This window comes from Juglans regia, chromosome 12, assembly GCF_001411555.2.
Source record: "Juglans regia cultivar Chandler chromosome 12, Walnut 2.0, whole genome shotgun sequence".
NCBI classification, from domain to species: domain Eukaryota; kingdom Viridiplantae; phylum Streptophyta; class Magnoliopsida; order Fagales; family Juglandaceae; genus Juglans; species Juglans regia.
The window spans coordinates 5,276,140-5,298,857 of NC_049912.1; the positions used below are offsets into that span (position 1 = coordinate 5,276,140).

Below are 22,718 nucleotides of genomic sequence, written 5' to 3' on the forward strand. Positions count from 1 at the left end.
TTCAGCTTACCATATTCCACGGAGACTCCTATGGCACAGCGAGATAGTTTGAAGTGGTGGTCTAATAACCACAAGATATGTACAGTTAAGGCGTATTATAGCATCTTAACAACACAATTTGATATTAGTCCGTTCCCTTGGAAGAATATTTGGAGGTCTCGTGTGTCTTTTAAAGTAGTTTTTTTTGTTTGGAGTGCTGCTCTTGGGAAGATATTGGCCACAAAAAACTTGAGGAAGATAGGATGTGTAGTGATGGATTGGTGCTATATGTGCAAAAATAATGGAGAATCTATGGACCATCTATTAGTACATTGTGAGCTAACAAGGGTGTTGTGGGAGGAGATCTTTTTAAGGGTTGATGTTGTTTGGGTTATGCCTATGAGGGTGGTGGATTTGTTGGATTGTTGGCCAAAGATGCAAGGCAACCATCAAGTGGCAGCAGTGTGGAACATGATTCCGTTGTGTATTATGTGGTGTATTTGGACGAAAAGGAATGCGTGTTGCTTTGAAGATAAGGAACGCACAATGTCCAAGTTGAGGAATTTTTTCTCCACACTCTAATGTGTTGGTTTTCCACTATTGTATTACACGGGGATAATGTTCAGGAATTCTTGTTTTTAATTTATCGCTTTTAGAATGTAGTTAGGAGTTCTTATGTATACTTCCTGTGTACAAGGACTATGTCTATTTCATTCATATATATAATATCTATCTTTTACTAATAAAAAAAAAAATCTTTTTAATTATAGTCTTTACCTTGACAGTTTTATGGGTCATTTGTACTTGATCCCCACTCTCGTGACAGCAGTAAAATCACTCATCCATCAAATTCTCTTGATAATGGTTTCACTTCTGGTGGTGCCCCTAGAGTTATTATCCAGGACCATAATGTCTCAAGGACGGCTGCTATTATTCAATTGGAGCTTAATCTTCCATTGAGGTCGCTATTGGTGTTATATTCTGATGGACAAATGGTGTTGTGTTCAGTAAGTAAGAAAGGATTAAAGCAAGCTGATTCTATTAAAGCTGAAAGAATTTTGGGCTCTGGTGATGCTGTATGTGCTTCAGTAGCTTCCGAACAACAAATCCTTGCTGTTGGTACCAGAAGAGGGGTTGTTGAGTTATATGATCTGGCAGAATCCACACCTCTTATTCATACCGTGTCTTTGTATGACTGGGGGTAAGGCTTGGATAAAATTTGTAAATCTATAAAAGTGGCATAATGTAATGATTTTTTGTTATACTTTGTAGGGCTAGATTCTGAGAATCACCAGAGGCTGCTATAAAATTTAGTTGCCTTGCCTAAGATTCTTAAGATAATATTCCTTTAAGTCCTGGTTTTATGTTAATTTACACTTGCCTCATTTCTTTTTCATCTTCACATGATAGTTTCTTTCATCACTATTGAGTTGCAAGAGGTTTAAAAGAAAAAAGTGTCCTCGAGTTCCAAGAGTTGCTCTAAAGAATTATTATTTTTTTAAGTAAGCAAGAAATTTTATTAATAACAACAATAGGCATAGCTCAAGTATACAGGACATATACAAGAATGTACAACTGATGCAAGAAAATTGTGGACACTCAGTCCCTTAATCTATCGCAATGTCCAAAGGAACAAAATGTTGAAAGAAGAAAAACTTTAAGCTCATCTATCATCCTCTTGCAATCTTCAAAGTTTCTATTATTCCTCTCCCTCCAAATGCACCACAATAGGCATATGAGAGCCATCTTTTATGTTACTGCAATTTGTGGATTATTATGTAAGCCTCTCTAATTTGCTATAAAATCCAACCTCTAGGTGTGGTCTCAAATACTAAGGGCCTTGGTTTTAGTGGTATTTGTCGCTCTAGGTCTAAGGTTCGAACCCTTAGGTGCAAATAATTTTTAGGGGCCACGTCCCATCGATGAAAAAGCCGATGATTTGCCTTATCTGCGTGAGGGGAACACGTTACCTTGGTCTAGGGTTTCACCAGGTAAAAGTGGTTGCATTTGTACAGTCTCCGAGATTCCTCATCATCAAAGAATGTGCTTGAAAGTCCACCAAGCTTCTAGGCATGAGACCCATGTTAATCCCACTTTAGCAAATAAATCGTTCCATAAGGTCCTGACTACTTCATAATGTAATAACAAATGGCCTTGCACATGTAACACAAATCCACCACAATAGTCAGACGTTTCCTTAGGTTATCCATAGTAAGGATCTTCCCTAAAGAAGCTGTCCAGACAAAAAAAGCTACTTCCAGGGGTGCTTAGTCTTGAAAAAGTTCCTCCAAGGGAATGTATTAGTGTCTTGGGTTGAGAGAGCCTGGTAAAATGATCGAACCGTCAACCTTCCTTTTTCAGAAAGGCACCAAAGGATTTTGTTTGCTTCTCTAGCTCACTCTTGTAGAGTAGAGAACTAAAAATTTTATGATGGCTTCTGCTTCCCAATCTTGTGCTCCTCAGAAGAAACTAACGTACAATTGAAGGGAACCATCGGAGAATACCATAAGACCGACTATTGAGGTTTCCGTTGCACACGTAATCTCATACATAACTGAAAGATTTATTTGAGGATCCAATCTCCATACGATAGATTGTGCCAAAATTTGATACAAGACCCATCACCCACCTCAAGTCTAGTGTGTCAATACATACGAAATGACCTCTAAATGCAATTATGATTCCTGTATGAACACTCCTTTAGTTTGGTAAAAGATATCAAGTTGGTCTGCTGTTCTGAGGGTGTTCGGGGAGATTTGCCCCCTAAAACTTGTTGATAAAAAAATATTAATGCAATAGAGCCCGATTGAACACATACAAGTCAAAAACTCCCAACCCTCCACTTTAAATGGGAGCGCATAGCTATGCGTAGTTCACTAGATGAAACTTGAATTCATCTCCCATTCCGCTCCATAAAGAACCTCAATGTATCTTCTCTATACTTTTGGTCGTCATATTATGAAGCAGAAATAAAGACAAGAAGTACTTGGGCAAGTAAGAAATGGTGATTTTAGGCCTCGTTTGGATAGTGAGATGAGATGAGATGAGATGAGATGATCTGTGAATAGTAGTGAAATAATTTGTGAATAGTAGTGAAATGTTTGAGTTAATATGTTTTATGGGTTTTTGGAAAATGAGAGAGAAAAAGTTAAATAAAATTATAATAAAGTTAAAATATTATTAGATTATAATTTTTTAATATTATTTTTGTTTTGGGATTTGAAAAAGTTGAATTGTTTTTGTATTTTGTTTGGAAGTTTCGGAAAGTTGTAATGGTTAGGTAATGATTAGATGAAAAAGTTTAAGATAAGGGTATGCTCCACAGAAAAAAAGGGCATCATCTGCAAATAAAAGACAAATTCTTAAGCCTCTTAAGTTTCTTTAGAGTCACACTAAAGAAATGGTATTCTTAAGTCTCTTTTTCATCATCTTTCCATCATCCTTAATGTGGTATCAAATAATTGGAAAGTAAGTGGACCTGCATTGCATCTGAGAATTGGAATCTTGCATGTATAATATGATGCATCATTTCATGGTTTAATGATATACCACAAAGTATTAAGCATTACTGGCTTGCTTTTGTATCAAATTTTATGCATTTCCTTATTTTAGCAGTTCATTCGAATTGATCAATGATGGCTAAAGTGGGTCGTGTATTTCTTCTGCAGGATGTGCCAATTTGATTTATTTGCTAATATCTGCTTCCTATTTTTTAAGTTTTCTGGATTAGGATTATTGACATTAGCGTCATAGTTTGAATTGAAGTCGGTGTCATATACTATATGGGTATAGGTTACAGATCATGAGGTATGGTAGGTTTTAACTTTTTATGTCTTGACATTGTTATTTTGCAGATATTCAATGGAGGATACTGGCTCTGTCAGTTGTATTGCATGGACACCTGATAATTCAGCTTTTGCAGTTGGGTGGAAGTTAAGAGGACTTACTGTCTGGTCTGTTTCTGGGTGCCGTTTGATGTCAACAATCCGTCAAATTGGTTTAAGTTCTGTATCTTCTCCAATGGTTAAGCCAAACCAGGATAGTAAGTATGAACCTTTAATGGGGGGCACCTCACTGATAGAGTGGGATGAATATGGATATAGGCTTTATACCATCGAGGAAGGATCTCCGGAGAGAATTGTTGCATTTTCTTTTGGAAAATGTTGCCTAAACAGAGGAGTTTCAGGCACGACATATGTCCGTCAAGTGATTTATGGTGCAGATCGATTGCTTGTTGTGCAGTCCGAGGATACTGATGAACTTAAAATGCTACATCTTAACCTTCCAGTTATGAATTTGACTTGCGAACTTGAAAAAACAATTGATATCCTTGCAATATGTATTTTTCTGATTAAGCTTTGCCTTGACTCAGGTTTCGTACATGTCCCAAAATTGGCCAGTTCAACATGTGGCTGCTAGCAAGGATGGAATGTTCTTAGCAGTTGCCGGTCTCCATGGGTTAATCTTACATGATATAAGGGCAAAAAAGTGGCGAGTCTTTGGAGATATTACTCAGGAACATAAGATTCAGTGCAAAGGTTTGTTATGGCTGGGGAAGATCGTTGTTGTCTGCAACTACATTGATTCTTCTAACATGTGAGATGATTATCAATGGTTACATGTTCTATTTAGTTAATCTATTTCGTTTTTTTTATCTGTCGGAAATGCTTATACTTTATGATAATCTATTTCAATTGATGCTCATTTATTATGCAATGCAGGACATTGCTATTTATAATTCTAACAGAGTTGGTCCATTGCAGGTATGAATTGCTTTTTTATCCTAGATATCACCTTGATCAAAGCTCACTGCTTGGTAGGAAACCATTGCTTGCCAAACCAATGGTGATGGATGTCTATCAAGAGTACATTCTTGTTACGTATCGACCGTTTGATGTCCACATATTCCATGTGAAGTTATTAGGTGAATTGACACCGTCTAGCACCCCAGATTTACAGGTAAAGGAATGTTCTTTTAGTTGTTCTTTGAGTATAAAATTGGAAATGGTACTGCTTTCTGTTTTCTTGAAATTTCAGTTTGCACTCTGAATGGTAGATAGTCTTTAACGAGACTTTATTCTTCATAGATTTTTAAGTGATAAAATGACAAACAGCTTTCTACAGTACGGGAACTCTCAATCATGACTGCAAAGAGCCATCCTGCTGCCATGCGTTTTATCCCAGATCAGCTTCCAAGAGAGGGCATCCCAAACGATCATGTTTCTTCCTCTTCGGCTCTGTTACTTAGAGAGCCTGCGAGGTATGTGTCCCCACCTCAAAGTGATAAATAGAAATTTTCATAAATCACATGCCTCTGAATGGATGTGTGCTATGCTAGATGTCTGATACTGAGGGCGAATGGGGACCTTTCACTTCTTGACTTGGATGATGGACACGAAAGAGAGCTCACTGACTCTGTTGAATTATTTTGGGTCACTTGTGGTCCAGAGGAGAAAACAAATCTAATAGAGGAAGTTTCATGGTTGGATTATGGTCACCGAGGAATGCAGGTAATGAACTGTAGTGGTCTATATTGTTTTTTAATACTCTTATTTGTTGTCATTCGGCTTTATTATGGTTCACCTTTAGTTTTGGTTATCTTTACTTGTCTGATATAGATTCTGGTTGGAAGCTTATTTTTACAGGTTTGGTATCCATCTCCTGGTGTTGACCCTTTTAAACAGGAGGATTTCATGCAGGTATGCATGTCTTTAAGACTATATTTGATTTTTCGCCAGACAGTACGGAACAGAACATGTGTCATTTATCTATCTTTTTCAATTATATTGGATGTCTAATCATCCAATATAGAAAAAATCGGAGGGGGTACTGATTCAAAACATATCAGAGTTTAATATTATATGGTTTGTGGCTTTAATTGATACTGTGAGAGATGTGGCTTCTTTTGTAATTTTAATTAAGATGGAGTCAATTATATTTTTATGTTCTGGTTGTCTTTCGTGCAAGCAATATGGCTGTAGATGTTCTTACCTTTGGAAAAGGAGATGCTAACTTTCCTAATTATTGAGATTGGTAATGTGTTTGACTAATTTTTCATCCAGAAAAGTTATGTTTTTGCATCTTTAACAATGAGCTTGTGGGATGTAAGATATTTTGATCTGGTTTTAGTCGAGGTTCTCTGAGTTAAGTAACTCAGCATTAATTTCTAGTTGGATCCGGAGCTGGAATTTGATCGTGAGATATACCCACTGGGGCTTCTTCCAAATGCTGGTGTTGTTGTTGGTGTTTCCCAGAGGATGTCATTTTCAGCATGCACAGAGTTTCCATGTTTTGAGCCTACTCCTCAAGCTCAAACTATACTTCATTGCCTACTTCGACACCTTCTTCAGGTACCTTTCTATAATATTCTTTGATATGGAGGTTTCCCTTTCTCATACCGAAACTATAAGCGCATTATAATTTCCTCAATGCCACCATCCACCCACCGTTCTGTGTGTTTCAAGAGTTTTTTGCCCTCAGGGAGGGGTGGGTGGTTATACACAACATTCTCATAATGGTCAACTTTGAAGGGACTGAGATCAACTGCAGATGGCATGAATTACTAGCCTCGTGACCTCATTTGGAAATTCCCAGTCTCAAGCTTTTCACTTGTGTTTACTCATCTAACGCAATGAAACTTTTTTTTTTTTTTTTTTTGGCTTTAAGTTACACTTGCATCCAGTGGGTCTCAAACCTATGATCTCACTCTCCATCCTTGTTGGAACCCTAAAGCTTGAGCTCATTGGCATATTCAGCCATCCTATCGGCAGATTGTTGGTCCTTGTTGATTTATCATAATTGAAAAATTTGCATGTATAATAATTTCTGGCAACCAGCTAGGCTATTGGGCTGTACTTATTATGTTAGCTGGGCCAATGTCTAGTCAATTATGTTATTTCAAAGCTTGAGTAAAATCACAAGAAAACTGGGGAGTGGTATGTACAAGGCCTGTTGTTAAGGATTTGAATCTTTCAAGTATTGCAGTGTTGCTATGATTTGGGAATTGGAGTATTCTTTTGTAAAGCAATTGACTATTTACTAATACTTCTGGACTATTAGCTTTAAGATATGATTGGCTGGCTTCAACATTATCAATAAAATTAAAGTTTGTGCATACTGAGTAATCATGAATCTCAATTAGATCGCTACCACACTTTGAGTTAGTTTCTAGAAAAACTGATTTACTATCTTTACTTTTCTGACTTTCTAGATGGCATTAATCAGCTGCTTACTTAACCAAATTCATTTGTTGTTCTTATTTTTCTTGCAAGTAGGAAATCCTTATTAAAAAGTGCAAAAGGACTAACCAAATTTATTACTTGTTCTTATTAGAATCTTAATTTCAATGAATACTCATTTTTTGATAAGTTAAGCTTTATTAATGATCAAAAGAGGTGTTACCCTAGTACACAAGATGTACGCATGAGATACACCTAACCATAAAAAGATAATAGAAAAACAAAGTCCTGGACTGTGATACCCCATATGATTTGGATAAGGGTGAGTGGTGTATGGGATCCCACAATTCTTGGGAAGAAGAAGTTATTGCTCTTTATTAGGTTCCAATGGGGCTCCAATTGTATCATTGACTAGTCCTTTTGGAGTATAGGTCATGTGGTTTGGGCCTTCCATTGGGGCGTTACATGGACACTAGAAAGAGAATAACTGAAATGAGCAATCATCCAATGGTAAAGGGTATTAAAGAAAAGTCTTTGAACTCCGTCTTCTTGCTATCCTCAAAATTCTAGTTGTTTCTTTCTCTCCAAATGCACCACATCAAACAAAGGGGGATCTTCCACAATGCTTTGTTTTGAGAACAGCCAAACTACCCTTTTTAACCCTCTGAAAGATCTACCAAACAAGGCATAATCCAAACAACCCAAAAACAGAATTCCACAAAACAGTAGCCACCTCACAGTTAACGAAAAGATGATCAGTCGACTCCCAATCTCTTCGACACTTGAAGTTCCAATCCACACAGTTATCTTCCTCTTCCTTACATGATTAAAAGCAAGAATCTTTCCTAAAGAAACTGTCCAAACAAATAAAGATACTCTAAAAGGACCCTTTGTCCACCAAATGTTCTTTCATGGGAATGAGCTACTATTGTGGGAGATAAAACATTGTAGAATGATCTGTGACTTCAAACCCCCCACATTTTTTAGGGGCCCATCAGAGCTTGTCCTCCATTGTTATGTATGTCATAATTTGATCATGAACCGAAATTAGTCTATAACAAAGTGATTGCAAGGTCTAGTGTATGTCGTGATTAATAACCATTCCTATATGTGGAAATTGATAACAACTGATTGATATTCTCAATGAGAAAAGCTGATTGTTTTTGTTTCTATACTCTTAACAAACTTGACAACTGCCATTATAAGCATGCAATAACTGGTTGTGGTACTTGTTTAATGAGCCAGGTAGAGCTCACTGGGTTAAACAAAACTCAAATGGTGTAGGGCTTATCGTTTTGGATTCTGACTGCTGAATGATTAGGTTCAAAGTGATTTCAGCCTAAAGGAATGTTATAGATGTTAAGTATAAATTAAATAATAAAATCTACCTCTTCCCATTAGCTTAAGCTTTTGGGACAGGTGGTGATTTTACATAGTATCAAAGCAAATGTACTGAGTTCAAATCTTGACTCTACACTTTACTCAATCTAATTAAATATTTCACGTGTTAGGCCCACTCATTGAGGGGGAGTCTAACCCACACGTGATGGGGAGTTTTAAGATATAAATTAAATAATAAAATCTATTTGTTCCTATTAGCTTAAACTTTTGGGACAAGTGGTGATTTCACAATAGAATTGACTTTTGGAGGGCTAGTGGATGGGTCCGTCAAGCACTTAAAATTCAGTTTCAAGGATAACAAAAAATATTTTACCTTCGCCTAATTATTGGCTTATAATATCAGTTACTATAGAGTTTCTTTGTTTTTTTTGTTCAACCCTTGTAAAAAAAAATATAGAGTTTTTTCAACTTCAGAGTGATGATGGTAGAGCTTCAGTGAGGATGTGAAACCTCACATATGAGTCTGTCAGTATGTAATCTTTCTACTTAAATTGGAACACTTGTTTACAAATATACATAGGTCCAAAAGTAGACTTCAAAAAAGAATATCTCCCCGCTATAAAAAATCATGCTACTTTCTGTATTTGGTTTTGTTTCATGTATATGTCATATTAATAACAGTGTTCATTCTTATGTTTCAATATTCTTCCTTTCTAATTCAGTTTTTGTATGCGTGGGCCAGAGGGACAAAAGGGAAGAGGCTTTACGGTTGGCGCAATTATCTGCAGAAAAACCTCATTTTTCGCATTGTCTGGAATGGCTTCTTTTTACAGTATTTGATACAGAAATAACCAGGTATGTTTGAATCTAGGAAGGGAATCAATCTGACTTTTAGCTGGACCGTATATTAATGGGACATGATGTGCACTTTCTTGCTCAAGTGAATTGACTTTTAGCACATATGGGAACGGTTGACTAGACAATGTGAGTAGGTGCCTACATTTTTTTTTTTTTATGTTTGTCAAAGGTTAAAATGTCGTTCCTACCTACTAATAAGACCCCTCAACATTGATAAAGGTATAACTTGGTACCAGGTCTTGAGCCATTATACCAACATGTTAGTTGGTTCCTTAATCAAGTTGTTTATTGGCATTGATGATTTCCTTGTTCTTAAATGATTTTCCCCTAATTTTCTATTTTGAGGGAAGTTGTGTGATAATTTCAGTATTTCTATCTGTGTTTATGCAAACCCTGTTGCTTACTAGGTAAATTGAACTCCAGGCAAAACACAAACAAGCACCACGTTTCAGCCCCTAAATATGCTAACAACTCATCTCTTCTGGAGAAGACCTGTGATTTGATCAGAAGTTTCCCAGAGTATTTTGATGTGGTTGTCAGTGTTGCAAGAAAAACCGATGGTCGACATTGGGCAGATTTGTTTTCTGCTGCTGGAAGATCAACAGAGTTCAGTGTTTCACTTCACTTTTTATTTTTAGTCATTTTTCGTCCATTTAATATTTTTACCTCATGTTTGAAGTGTATAGGAATCATCTATGTTAGGAACTAATCACAATGCGGCAAATTATGGACCACAGACATGTGCAACTTTGTATGCTTAATTTTGGTATTCTTTTTTCTTATTATCTCAAATCCAATTGTTTTTTACTTCTAGTTTTTTCTATTTTTAGGTTGTTTGAGGAATGCCTCCAGCGGAGATGGTATCGAACTGCTGCTTGTTATATACTTGTAAGAAATACTCTGTTTTTTGGGAAGGCAACCTCTCTTCTTTCTCTGAAGTATGGGTTAAAGCTTAACTATTAAATATGTTGCACCATTCTTCGAGACAATATGTTTCTTTATTTAAAACTGATGCCATCATTCTTCTCTCCTGATTACATGATGGTAAGCAGTTTAACGTTATGCATAATATCCAATGCTTTAACAAGTATTATACTTACTATCATTTACCTCTTCTAGAGTATTTGGCTAGAATTTGATCGGTAATAACAACCAATAAAAAAAAAAATGATCGGAAATAGAAGTGTTTTTTTTTTTTTTCCTTTGAAAAAGAAAATTTCAATCCTACACATAAACTGCAGTATTCTCCATGTAAGGGGTACATTTTCAAAATCTCTTCTTGTGTGGTTACAAGGCTATGCACAAGAAAAAAAAAGTGTCCCTCCTGTAAATGCATGACAAAATCTGGTCTGAGACTATTGAACGCATACAATATATTTCTGCCTTTAGATGTGATCTGAGTGTGTGAACCTGTCAATTTAGTTTTATCAATTCATTTCATCTTGAATGTTTAGGTAATTGCTAAACTTGAAGGTCCCGCCGTCAGTCAGTACTGTGCTTTACGTTTATTACAGGTAGATACTGGTATTACATTGCAAAAAATTATTCCATTTTTAACCTTGTTCGCCTTTTGTTTGTTCTTTTTTAAGTTTAATTTTGGCAATGATTGTCAAACCCTCTGCAGGCAACGCTTGATGAATCATTATATGAGCTTGCTGGGGAGCTGGTATGAGCTTGATATGATGATATGATTTTTTTGACAATTGGTACCGATATCTTGAAGAGGGATAATAGTTTCTTCTTCATTTTATTATTAGGTGAGGTTCTTGTTGAGATCTGGAAGGGAGTATGAACAGGCATCCACAGATTCAGACAGATCATCTCCTAGATTCTTGGGCTATTTTCTATCCCGTACAAGTTACCGGAAGCAGTCCTTGGATAAAAGGTTAAATTTTCAATATGGTTTTTAGGATTCTCAGGCCCCGGTTGCTTTGACATTCCATATGATACTAACTTCAGATCTTTTTTTCCCTCTTTGTTCTAGCAGCAACTCATTGAAAGAGCAAAGTGCTCATGTTGCTCCTGTTAAGAATATCTTAGAAAACCATGCTAGTTATTTAATGTCAGGGAAAGAACTTTCCAAGCTTGTTGCATTTGTAAAAGGCACCCAGTTTGATTTGGTGGTAAGAAAAGCTTGTGTTTTTCTTCTGCATATTATGTCCTACTGTGAAGTGATTTCAAGTTTTCTGATGACAACGTGTGCTGCAGGAGTATCTTCAAAGAGAAAGATATGGATGTGCTCGCTTGGAGAACTTTGCTTCAGGGCTTGAACTGATTGGGCAAAAGGCATTAACATCTTAAAACTCTTAAATGCCATTAATTAATCTCTATATTAAGTGTTTTAACCGAAGAGGAATTGATGCAGAGGCTTGATCACAAAGCATGATTAGGCATCTAATTCCACTATTTTTTTTTAAATACACTCTCTCTCTCTCTCTCACTGAAGTCTCTAATGTATCCAGCTTCAAATGGGGATGTTACAAAGCCGGTTGGATGCAGAATTCCTCTTGGCTCATATGTGCTCCGTCAAGTTCAAAGAGTGGATTGTTGTATTGGCTACCCTTCTACGAAGGTCTGAGGTACAGTTGGCTTCTTTTATACAAACTGTGGTATATTATATATTTATGCATCCACATAATTTGTATGACTTTTCCTGAGATCAACTAAAAGAAACGCATGAAAGGACATTTTATTCCTTTTGATAGTTAGGCAGATCACTCATATACTTCCTGTGTACCTCTTTCTTTATTGATGAAATCTTATCACAGCAAAAAAGTAATTTCTGTGGTGAGAGTTTTCAAACTGGAACCGTGGAACGGCAATTACACTTGTTTTTGCTTACCCTTCAAAGGGTTATTTGTGACGGAGCCTAGTAAGGGCAATTATTTTACCTCTTTGGGAATGCTTGCATTCTTATAATACTATCCTCCTGGTGTTTTATAGCTCAATGAACTCTTTCAACATTTTTGCACTAGAGATGTTACAAAAACTTGTAAAGCAAGAGATAACAACAAATCAATGACAAAAACCATTGATTAGAACCAGTACAGCAAGCTAAAAAGCATATGGAGAAATGTCAAAATATGTTCAGATGGTGGGATGGCACTGTGAATTATAGGACGTTTTCGTGCATGCTTGCCAAAGAGGCATCTAGGTGCCCATGTGAATTGATATTTGAAAGAGGGGGAAGACAAAAGTGATTTTACCAAAAATATATTAATCTCATATGGATAGTCTGATAATAACCCTAGACCCTTTATGAACCCATATTCCTTGTAAATTTGTCAGGTTCTTTTGGATCTTTTCCAGCATGATATGCGGTTATGGAAGGCATATAGCATTACCCTGCAGGTGTTTATGCCTCTAAACTTTCATGTTCTTAGAATTAATAATGCAATTACTTGTATATCCGTATCTTAATGTCTTCTTTATTGATTAATGATGGTCAGTCGCATCTGGCATTTTCTGAATACCACGATCTGCTTGAAGACTTGGAAGAGAAACTTTCATCAGTTGCAAATTTGGAAGAGAAATGAAGGCACATTTGGATTTGGAATCCAGAATGCTGACTATGCATTGTTGCTAATTGAAGTAATTCGTTGTGAAGATTGGTCGCCTACCGTGTAAATGGCCTAGCATCCGTGGAATGGAGTGGACAGTGAGAACCAGGAAACTGAATCGTGGTGGCCGTTTGATAAATGATTGATTCAATAGAAAAGATAGGATTGCTGGTGTCAATGGAATTACAGAATTGTTCTTTCTTGTAATTAAGGAGGAACCAAACTTGAATGGGGTAGACCGATGCACAGTTCTTAATATTTTTCATTGTTTATTCATAATCTAACATGTTTTATAATCTATATATTTAGAGGAGCCGTTGATGGTTCAAAGAGTTTTTCTGATTTGGTTGGTCCTGTTATCTTTATGCCATGGTTGCTATAGAGTTGGAATGAAAAAAATGGTTTCACTGCAAAAACGTAGATTTTTTTCCCTTTATTTTTAGAGCACTGCCAAAACAGAGGTATTCACCATGCATAGAGGTGCTACCCACCCATGCGGGAACAGGGGTGGCTCCTTCCTGCACCCTGCCCCCGCATGGGCGGAGGGTGGGGTTTTGCCCCCGCTGATTCCCTGCACATTGGGGGTGGGGCCAAACCATTGGTCCACCTGCCCCCTCCAACCCCGTCCAACCCACGGATGTGAAAAACAAAATAAATTCACAAAAAATACACAACAAAATACAAATCCACATTCAACAACAAAAGACAACAAATCCGCAACAACAAATATCCTAAACTACAAAACAAATCTTTGGCAAACAAAAAAAAAAAAAAAAAAATCGGTGTGCAAGATACAAAATACAAAAAAAATCCGAGAAGAATAGGAGATGTCGAGAAGGGAGATGAGAAGAAGAGGAGGAGAGAAGGCGAGAGGGAGAGTCGAGAGAGGCTCTAAGATTGAGACACAAGAGAGGAAAGAGAGAGAGAGAGAGAGAGAGAGAGAGGGGGGGGAAGAGAGAAGACTGCGGCCGGGGAAAGGGGGGGTTAGAGGGTTAACTTTCAAAATGATTCGTTTTGATAACGAATATTTATATATATATATATATATATATATATATATTAGGAAGAGCATTTCATTGATAGACTACCACATCTTTTTGCTCATAAGATCAAAGATGAACTTATCAATGCAACTGGTTTGATTAACTATGATAATTTCACATATGATGATATTATCAGTGCTATTTAAAAACTTGTATCAACTTCTGTAATGATAAAAAGATGTTATGACAACAATCGAAAGTACCAAGAAAGCCAAATATGAAATGAGAAATTTTTGTAAACAATTTGACTTACCTCCTATTGTCCCTTCCAGGCAAAAAAAGAAAATCCCTATGAACAATTTTGACATGTGTTTTTTGGATTTGTAAAACTTACCAGAATTTTTGTAAATAAGATTTTTCCTTTTTTACTTGGAAGTGGCAATAGGAGGTAAGCCAAATTTTTCATAGAAATTTCTAATTTCATATTTGGTTTTCTTTGCATTTTACAGTTATTGTCGTAATATCTTTTGACCATTACACATGTTGATACCAAGTTTCTTTAATAGTATTGTTAATATAATCATATGTGAAATTATCATAGTTAATCAAACCAGTAGCATCGGTAAGTTCATCTTTGACCTTATGAGCAAAAAGATGGGGTAGTCCATCAATGAATTTATCTTTCCAATAAGGTTTTAAACTATATTCCAGTAGCACTACTTTGAAAATAAAAACATCTTAGTACCATCTATAATCAGACATAGTAGGACATCTTAAATTATTCAAATAATAACTGATACGAGTAGTAATATCAGAAGGGATATTAATAAAACGTTTAACAATAATATAAATCAAAGTTTTAACACCATCAAGGATACCCTGATCGATAGTAGCATAAAAAATAGGCATATCATCATCATCATGCTTAATAGAATTGATGATGGTTTGTCTTGAATCATTAGTAAGATGCTTATTCCACCAATGATTAAGAGTACCGAAAAATCCAGTAGCTAATAAATCAACAATTTTAACATGAGTAAGATTATGGTTAGTAATATAAGCATTAGCAACCATAGACATCTTATTCATTGTATTGAGAATTTTTTGTTCTGATAATCTATCATTGTTCTATTCATAAAGCCTATCAGAAGAAAAAGAAACTGCATTTGGAAAAATCTTTCTTCAAACTGTAAATCGGGAGGAATAGGTTTGGAATACCAATTTTTTGTAAAATTCATGGGATTAGGTTTTCTTGAAAACCTTTTTTATCTCGGGTTTTAATAAATCATTTTTTCCCAAAGTCTTCAATTAATGCAATATCATGATTTGTAGAGAAATTAGAAGATTTGGTTTTTGAGTCTTCATCAAGATTACCTTCTTACATTTACTATTAATAACACAAGCAGTGTTACTAATAGAAGCTTTGGTATTCTCATTTTTTATTCTTTTTAAATCAGAAAGCATCTAGTCAATTCTCTTAAGTGGCATGGTTAGTCTTGAGACTTAAACCTTACCTAGTTTCAGGTAAGCTAACCAAAGGTTTTTCAATCTTAATAGAAGAAGTTGGTTTCAATTTTTTATTCCATACAATCCAGCTGTTCACCAATAACATGTAAAGAGTTATTGAACAAAATCAATAATCTTTTTTGTTTCAATAGAAGTAGGAGCATTGGAATCAATGACAGGAATTTCAAAAGGGAAGTTTTAACCTCAGATTCTTGATGGTTAATAATTACCGTCTCAATAGGTGGATGACTTGATCGAATTACAGATTTGTTTTCAGTAACAAAATTAGATTTTTTGACCATATTTAAACTATTTTGAGAAACATTCTTTGAAATATAATAATTTTCAACAAAATAAAAAGATAGTATATGTTTTTACATATCTTGCATTTTTTCTTTCTATATTCTTTTAACACGTAATTTTTTTCTTTCCATCTTGCTAACACTTTCTTTTTGAACAAGCATTAGGAAGATCAAAACAAACATCATCAACAAGTTTTTTATTAAAATTATCAATTTTTTACCATAACAATTTATCACATAGTCGTTCAGAAATCTTTTTTGTATTTGATTTCATGCTTGAGGAAATTCAAATGTTTTGTCTTAGCAAAGATCAAAGCATTCAAACCTTTATAAGTGCCAATATCAAACTTTGAAGCAAACTCGAACTTTACTTTATTTTCTGCCCAAAAGGGTCAGTAGTAATTTCACCATGTTCAATAAGAAATGATATAAAGAAGATATAAAAGGCATACCAAGAATCACCTTATTAGTCATATTTTTAACAAGAATAGAATGAATTTTAAAATAGACATTATCTTGGCAAACATGAGTATTATTCAGTTCATATCTAATCTTCATTTGAGAACCATTAGCAGAAAATAATTTTTCAATGGACTTTTCAAAGTATTTACTAGGAATTATACCCTCTTAGAAACAATTCATATCAGAATCAATCAAAGCAACAACTTTGAATTCAAACTCATGACAAAAACCAATCTTTTCTTTGAAAAATCATTTTGTTGGAATGAAGCGATCAATTAAACATATTTTATTAGTATTAGAACGAGGTTCTTGATGACTGGAGCCAACACCATCATCTTGCTCATCAATATCGGAACCATATTGTTGATCAAAATGTTTTTCAATTTTCAAAAGCAATAAATCTTGTTTAATAGAGTTATTATCAGTTGTGTGTGTTTGTATATATATATATATATATATATATATATATATATATATATTGGTTGGGCTTAAGCCAAGCCCGAGGTGCAGAGGGCCAAGAGGGGGGCGGTCTAGGCCCCCCGCACCCTATTTTTCTCTGAGAAATTATACTTGCAGTCGTGAGTGTGCAAGCGTCGTGCAGTCGTTTTGAAAAAAGTAAATAAATATGGGACTCACATGAAAAGAAATTAATTTTTTAATAGTAGGCTTTACTCTTTTTCAAAACGATAATATAGCGTTTGCGCATTTCACGACTGTACGTAATATTACTCTTCGAAGAACACTCTTTGCATTTATCACCCCTTCTTTGTCGTTGACCAAGACCCTGTTCATTGTTCAATTGACTGGGTCCTGAAATATGTTGGCAGCAATCGACTTGCGAATCGGATTTTTTGTTTCTGTTTAATTTTTAGTTGAATATGAGCTGAATTAAATTTTATGTTTGCGATATGGATTATTGTCTTCTTAGTGAAATAAATTCTATTATTATATATTTTCATTGTATCAGTTTTTTCGATTATTGTTAAGTTTATATCACTAAGATTTATCACAAAATTCATTACAATATTTTAACTTAAAAACATTTATTGTATGATTATGTTTCATCTTTTAAATATTCAAGATGTTTTCATTGTTAAATTTAAAATAAAACTAAAAAAGTTGTAAAACAAAATTATATGACTTTATATTTATTGAATCAAGTTTATATATATATAAGTTTAGAACGTTTATTATACGAGTTTTTATTTGCTCAAACTTGATTTATTTATTTATGAATATAATTTAGGTCCAGTTTGAGTCGAACATAAGTACGGGATTAATTTATTAAGTCCTATATTAAGTTTTCATCATCAAATAATTACCAAAATGTTCTACCCTGTAACAACCCGCTCCAATACGTCATTTTTTTAAATCATGGGAGTTAGAGTGCTACTACTAAACTTGATTTAAAAAGATATTATTATTATTTCTAAATGAAGTGCTTAGTACAAAAAATTCTTTATAGTAAAATATTGAAATTATAAATGAGACAGTGTGCAGAAATATTTATTAAAATTTTTCAAAATCCGTGCCATAAAAAATCATAATTTAAAATCTCTGTACATGATCTAGGCCATTGTCAGACCTCCTTGGACTAAGTCTCGTTCTACAGCTCTACCTTCATAAATATTCTAACCTGAGATGGTTTAGAACTACAAAAAAATTAAAATGAGTCAATGACTAAATAAGAAACCCATCATTACGTAAACATATTTAACTAACCCTGTGCGCGAGGTTGTGCACCGGCTCCACGTCCCGCGACCACAAGGCGAGCCGCTGATAGTATTTTGGCATATTATGGTGGACTACGCTCAAGTCCGTGACTTGCACATCCACCCTAAAACTGAATTGGTACCATGTATCTGAATGATCATTTGGTTAACTAATTCTGAGCTTATCTTATACTTGATCTTATGAAAGCTTACGTGTATTATGCAACGTGATATGCATTAGGTACATAATACATACATAACTATAATATGTAGAATGAAATATGATAAATGACGTGTTTGCAAATATCATGATATGCTCGGTATATAAACATTGGCTTCCAAAGAAATGGTTTTAATAATAATATATATATAACTAGCTAACGTATGCTAATCTTAATTTATTATCAAGTTACTTATCTTGTAGTGTTGCTTCCTAAGATTTCCGACACAAAATTGATCATGGTGCGATGGAGGGACGATGGTGGTTGTGATTAGAAGGAAGGAAGAGACGATGGTGGCCTTGCCATGTTTCATGGTGAGGGAGATGATTTATTGCTCATGAGTTTATCCAATATGGCCCATTAAATATAATTTAGGCCCAATAAAAATTATCAATATTTCATTCTTAAAATTATTGGGCCGGATCGTTACATACCCACTATTAAGATTACGTCTGTAATTCATTTTCCATCTATCTTAATATTGAGATATTAACGAAATGAGTTCAATAATTAGTATAAAATATAGTAAACCCATCTTTTTACTTCTTATATTAAATAAATACACAAATCATACTCAAATTAACCATCCAGTTTACAATCACCCTTCTAAACTTCTAATTTTAACAATCATCCTCTCAAAGCAAAAAACTACCATTAAAAAGATTGCAATTTATTTCCTTTTATTTTGGTTTTTATCATTACTAAAAGTAATGATATTGTAAATAATTTTGGCTAATGATTGATAGTTCATGAACTTTTCACTTGGCGCAAGTTAGTCACCGTCAAATGAATGTTCCGAAGCCTCAAACGACAAGAAATTGAAAAGGCTAGTTAGTGGGTGAAAAGTATATCTATTTATTTTTTAAAATAATTTTAATCTGAAAACTGTACTTTATACTACTTGGGATTATATGTTTGGCTTGTGTTGGCATTGCAGAGGATATTATGTTCTTCGTCCTCTCCAAATCAAGGTATTTTCACAGTTGTTATGCTGTGTTCAAACCAACGTTAGCGTTGTCTTCTTCATCACATTGTGTTGGCATTGCCTAGGATGGGATCTAGGTTTTGCACCCTTTGGTCGAGTCGAGTGACGTACACGATTAGTAGAGTCCAGTGACATCCTTTACCTCTGGTCGAGTGGCATCTCAAGATTATCCAGTTTTACTTTCCATTATTCTTTTATTTATTTTGTTTCTTTTCCATTCTCAATAGCTTTTTTTCTCATTTTATTTTAAATTTTGATCCTCACATAATGTTGCAGGTCACGTGCATCACTTCAACGAATATGAAATTCATATTCGTTTGTTCTCACTGCTCGTGGCCTGCATCAAAATGGTATAAGAGTTTTTGGTTCAAAATGGATCAAAAACAAAATTATCTTATGTATTTCACTTTCGATTTTCATGAAAAATGCAAATGAAGTTGTGGTTGATTAGTCAAAACTTCCAATCTACGATAAGTATCTAGAAGAGGAAGAGGAGGAACCAATCTACAATTAATATTTATCAATCTTTGATGAAAAAGTAGAAGGAGACCAAGAACAAAAACATTGTGAAACTTATGTAGAAGACTTGGTTTCTTGAAGAGTTAAGACTAGCATCTTGTCCTTCAAGAAGTATGAGCAGAGTTGTAAAGGAGAAGATGTCTAATTCTTTGTGGTTGTAATGAAGAGTAAGTTTGATCGGCAAACTATTTTGAGAGAATGTAAGTTTTAACTTAAGGTCAAGTTGATTTTTGAAGAAAATGAAAATGATGCAACTGCACAATCAAAATCTTACATGTCATTTCTTTGAAGCTAATGTGGCAAGTTGACATGGCATCTACATGGGAGACATGTGGCATTCACTTGGTGGCTGTCATTTAGTTGTTCAGATACATTTCAATAAACGTTTTGCATAGAAACTTATTTTGTTTTAAAGTTTACTTTGAAACTTGTTTACATATTAATTAGGTTGTTGGAGGTTGGCTAAAACATTAATAGAGTATTGAAAGTTTTTTTTCATTTATTGTAGGCTATATAATTAGTCGAAACCATGTACTCCTATATATGGACCATAAAATGAAAAGAATTTACAAAGAGCTTTTGGTTTAAACAATATAGAGCATATATGTTGCTTCTATTGGAGTTGAGTGATTCCTCCTGAAAATCAAGCTTGTGAATTGGTCGCGTTGAGTGACGTATGCGATTAGTAGAGTAGACTGACAGCATTTACCCCTAGTCGAGTGGCATTCTAGGATTATCTATTTTTACTTTCCATTGTTCTTTTGTTTATTTTGTTTCATTTCCATATTCAATAACTTTTTTTCCTCATTTTATTTTATTTTTTATCCTCACAAAATCTTGCAAGTCACATGCATTGCTTTAATAAATCCATATTTATTTGTTGTCGTTGCCTCTGGCCTGCATCACACCCACATTGACTTTGGTTTTGACTTTGGTTTTTGTCGCCAACTTGTAATGCATTTTTTTTTCCCAAATAATTGTTGAAAAAAAGGTATATGAGGTCGAAAATAGATCTCGAGCCCAATTAGCTCTAAAGCTAATTTAGGCACTCGACTATTACGAGAAGGATGGGGATGCATAAATTCGAGGATAAGCTAGTGAGACTAACAAACATAATAACCATTGATTCAATAATCATAAAGACGATTACAACTATAATATTCTCACAAGTGATGCAGAAATAAAAAATGACCTGAAAATTCTAGGACATCAGAATCTCTTGCACAAAAAATTCAAAGGAACCACTCAGCAACATAAAATCTCTCGATAAGGAACCAAGACAAGTTCTAACATATTGGTGAACAACACAAGTAGGGAGCAAAGAAAGATCCAAAGAAACATAAATAGAAAAAAGACCAAATGGAAATGTGGTATCTCAAGGATTGTTGGGTTTAATTTGATGGTGGTGGGGAGAGGAAAGTAATTGTTGGGATTGTTGCTGGAATAGAGGGGATTGAAGGGATGGTGGTTGGAATGGTGGGCAGTGGAGCAGCTGGCAGCAGAGGTAGTGTCCCCTTGGGAATCACTGTCGGCATTCTTGGCAGTGTTGGGAGTTGGGTGCTTGGGAGCGGAGGCAATGTGCGTACATGCACCAGTTGGTACTTATAGAGGCTAGATTTGGAGGGAGATTTAGGAGTAGAAAGAACTAATGTCAGTTTGTTTGATGAAATGTGGGTGCAGGAAATGTGAAGAATTAAACATCAGTTGGTTCACCATCCAAACTAGATAGACAAATTGGAGGTTCAAAATCTGGAAACTAATCCAAAGATTATAAGACACCCAGAAGCCTTGAAGGAAATCAGACCTACATCTCATTAAAAACAAGTCAAATGAGTTATTCAATGACTCTGGGACCAAGATTTTTTTTTCTTGGCTTATATGTGGAGACTAGTTTTGGAGCCTAAAAAAGTGTGCTGAAAGTTGGCTCGAGCCAAAGTTCGCTCGACATACCGCTCGAGCGAATCTCAAGTCCGAGAGGTCACTCGAGTCCCGCTCGACACTCTGCTAAAGCGAGACGCAAACCCTAGTATTCGTTCAACACTCCGCTCGAGCCAATGTTCATTTGGTTATTCACTCGAGGCGCGCTCGATACGCCACTCGAGCGAAGTACGCAGTTTTGCCAGATTAGGGTTTCCACGTTGTGTGCTATATATATGTCATATTTTGAAAATTTCATCAGTTGCAAATTTGGAAGAGAAATGAAGGCACATTTGGATTTGGAATCCGGAATGCTGACTATGCATTGTTGCTAATTGAAGTAATTCGTTGTGAACATTGGTCGCCTACCGTGTAAATGGCCTAGCATCCGTGGAATGGAGTGGACAGTGAGAACCAGGAAACTGAATCGTGGTGGCCGTTTGATAAATGATTGATTCAATAGAAAAGATAGGATTGCTGGTGTCAATGGAATTACAGAATTGTTCTTTCTTGTAATTAAGGAGGAACCAAACTTGAATGTTGTAGACCTATGCACAGTTCTTAATATTTTTCATTGTTTATTCATAATCTAACATGTTTTATAATCTATATATTTAGAGGAGCCGTTGAGGGTTCAAAGAGTTTTTCTGATTTGGTTGGTCCTGTTTATCTTTATGCCATGGTTGCTATAGAGTTGGAATGAAAAAAATGGTTTCACTGCAAAAACGTAGATTTTTTGCCCTTTATTTTTAGAGCACTGCCAAAACAGAGGTATTCACCATGCATAGAGGTGTTACCCACCCATGCGGGAACAGGGGTGGCTCCTTCCTGCACCCTGCCCCCGCATGGGCAGAGGGTGGGGTTTTGCCCCCGCTGATTCCCCGCACATTGGGGGTGGGGCCAAACCATTGGTCCACCTGCCCCCTCCAACCCCGTCCAACCCACAGATGTGAAAAACAAAATAAAATCACAAATTCACAAAAAAATACACAACAAAATACAAATCCACATTCAACAACAAAAGACACAACAAATCTCAACAACAAATATCCTAAACTACAAAACAAATCTTTGGCAAACAACAAAAAACAAATAGGTGTGCAAGATACAAAATACAAAAAAAATCTGAGATGAAGAGGATGTCGAGGAGGGAGATGAGAAGAAGAGGAGGAGAGAAGGCGAGAGTGAGAGTCGA

At 35.3% G+C, this 22,718-nt stretch overlaps 1 protein-coding gene across 6 annotated transcripts in view; it reads left to right on the forward strand.

The window, feature by feature from the left end:
- Positions 1-22,120, forward strand: part of LOC109003518 (guanine nucleotide exchange factor subunit RIC1-like) — a 35,634-nt gene extending 13,514 nt beyond the window's left edge. For 2 of the 6 annotated variants that reach the window (XM_018981669.2, XM_035683309.1), the window contains exons 5-23: positions 765-1,180; positions 3,834-4,266; positions 4,352-4,575; positions 4,743-4,938; positions 5,094-5,239; positions 5,318-5,489; positions 5,625-5,678; positions 6,150-6,329; positions 9,241-9,353; positions 9,780-9,962; positions 10,187-10,244; positions 10,811-10,870; positions 10,981-11,022; positions 11,114-11,241; positions 11,344-11,479; positions 11,565-11,642; positions 11,819-11,928; positions 12,645-12,707; positions 12,806-13,256. In XM_018981669.2, coding sequence (XP_018837214.1) covers positions 765-1,180; positions 3,834-4,266; positions 4,352-4,575; positions 4,743-4,938; positions 5,094-5,239; positions 5,318-5,489; positions 5,625-5,678; positions 6,150-6,329; positions 9,241-9,353; positions 9,780-9,962; positions 10,187-10,244; positions 10,811-10,870; positions 10,981-11,022; positions 11,114-11,241; positions 11,344-11,479; positions 11,565-11,642; positions 11,819-11,928; positions 12,645-12,707; positions 12,806-12,983 — 2,970 coding nt within the window. In that variant the 3' untranslated portion in view covers positions 12,984-13,256. Of the gene's footprint in view, positions 1-764; positions 1,181-3,833; positions 4,267-4,351; positions 4,576-4,742; positions 4,939-5,093; positions 5,240-5,317; positions 5,490-5,624; positions 5,679-6,149; positions 6,330-9,240; positions 9,354-9,779; positions 10,108-10,186; positions 10,249-10,810; positions 10,871-10,980; positions 11,023-11,113; positions 11,242-11,343; positions 11,480-11,564; positions 11,643-11,818; positions 11,936-12,644; positions 12,708-12,805; positions 13,257-21,791 lie in introns of those variants that run through there. The other 4 variants (XM_018981670.2, XM_018981672.2, XM_018981671.2 and 1 more) reach the window with 4 other exon arrangements.
- The last annotated feature ends 598 nt before the right edge of the window (positions 22,121-22,718 follow it).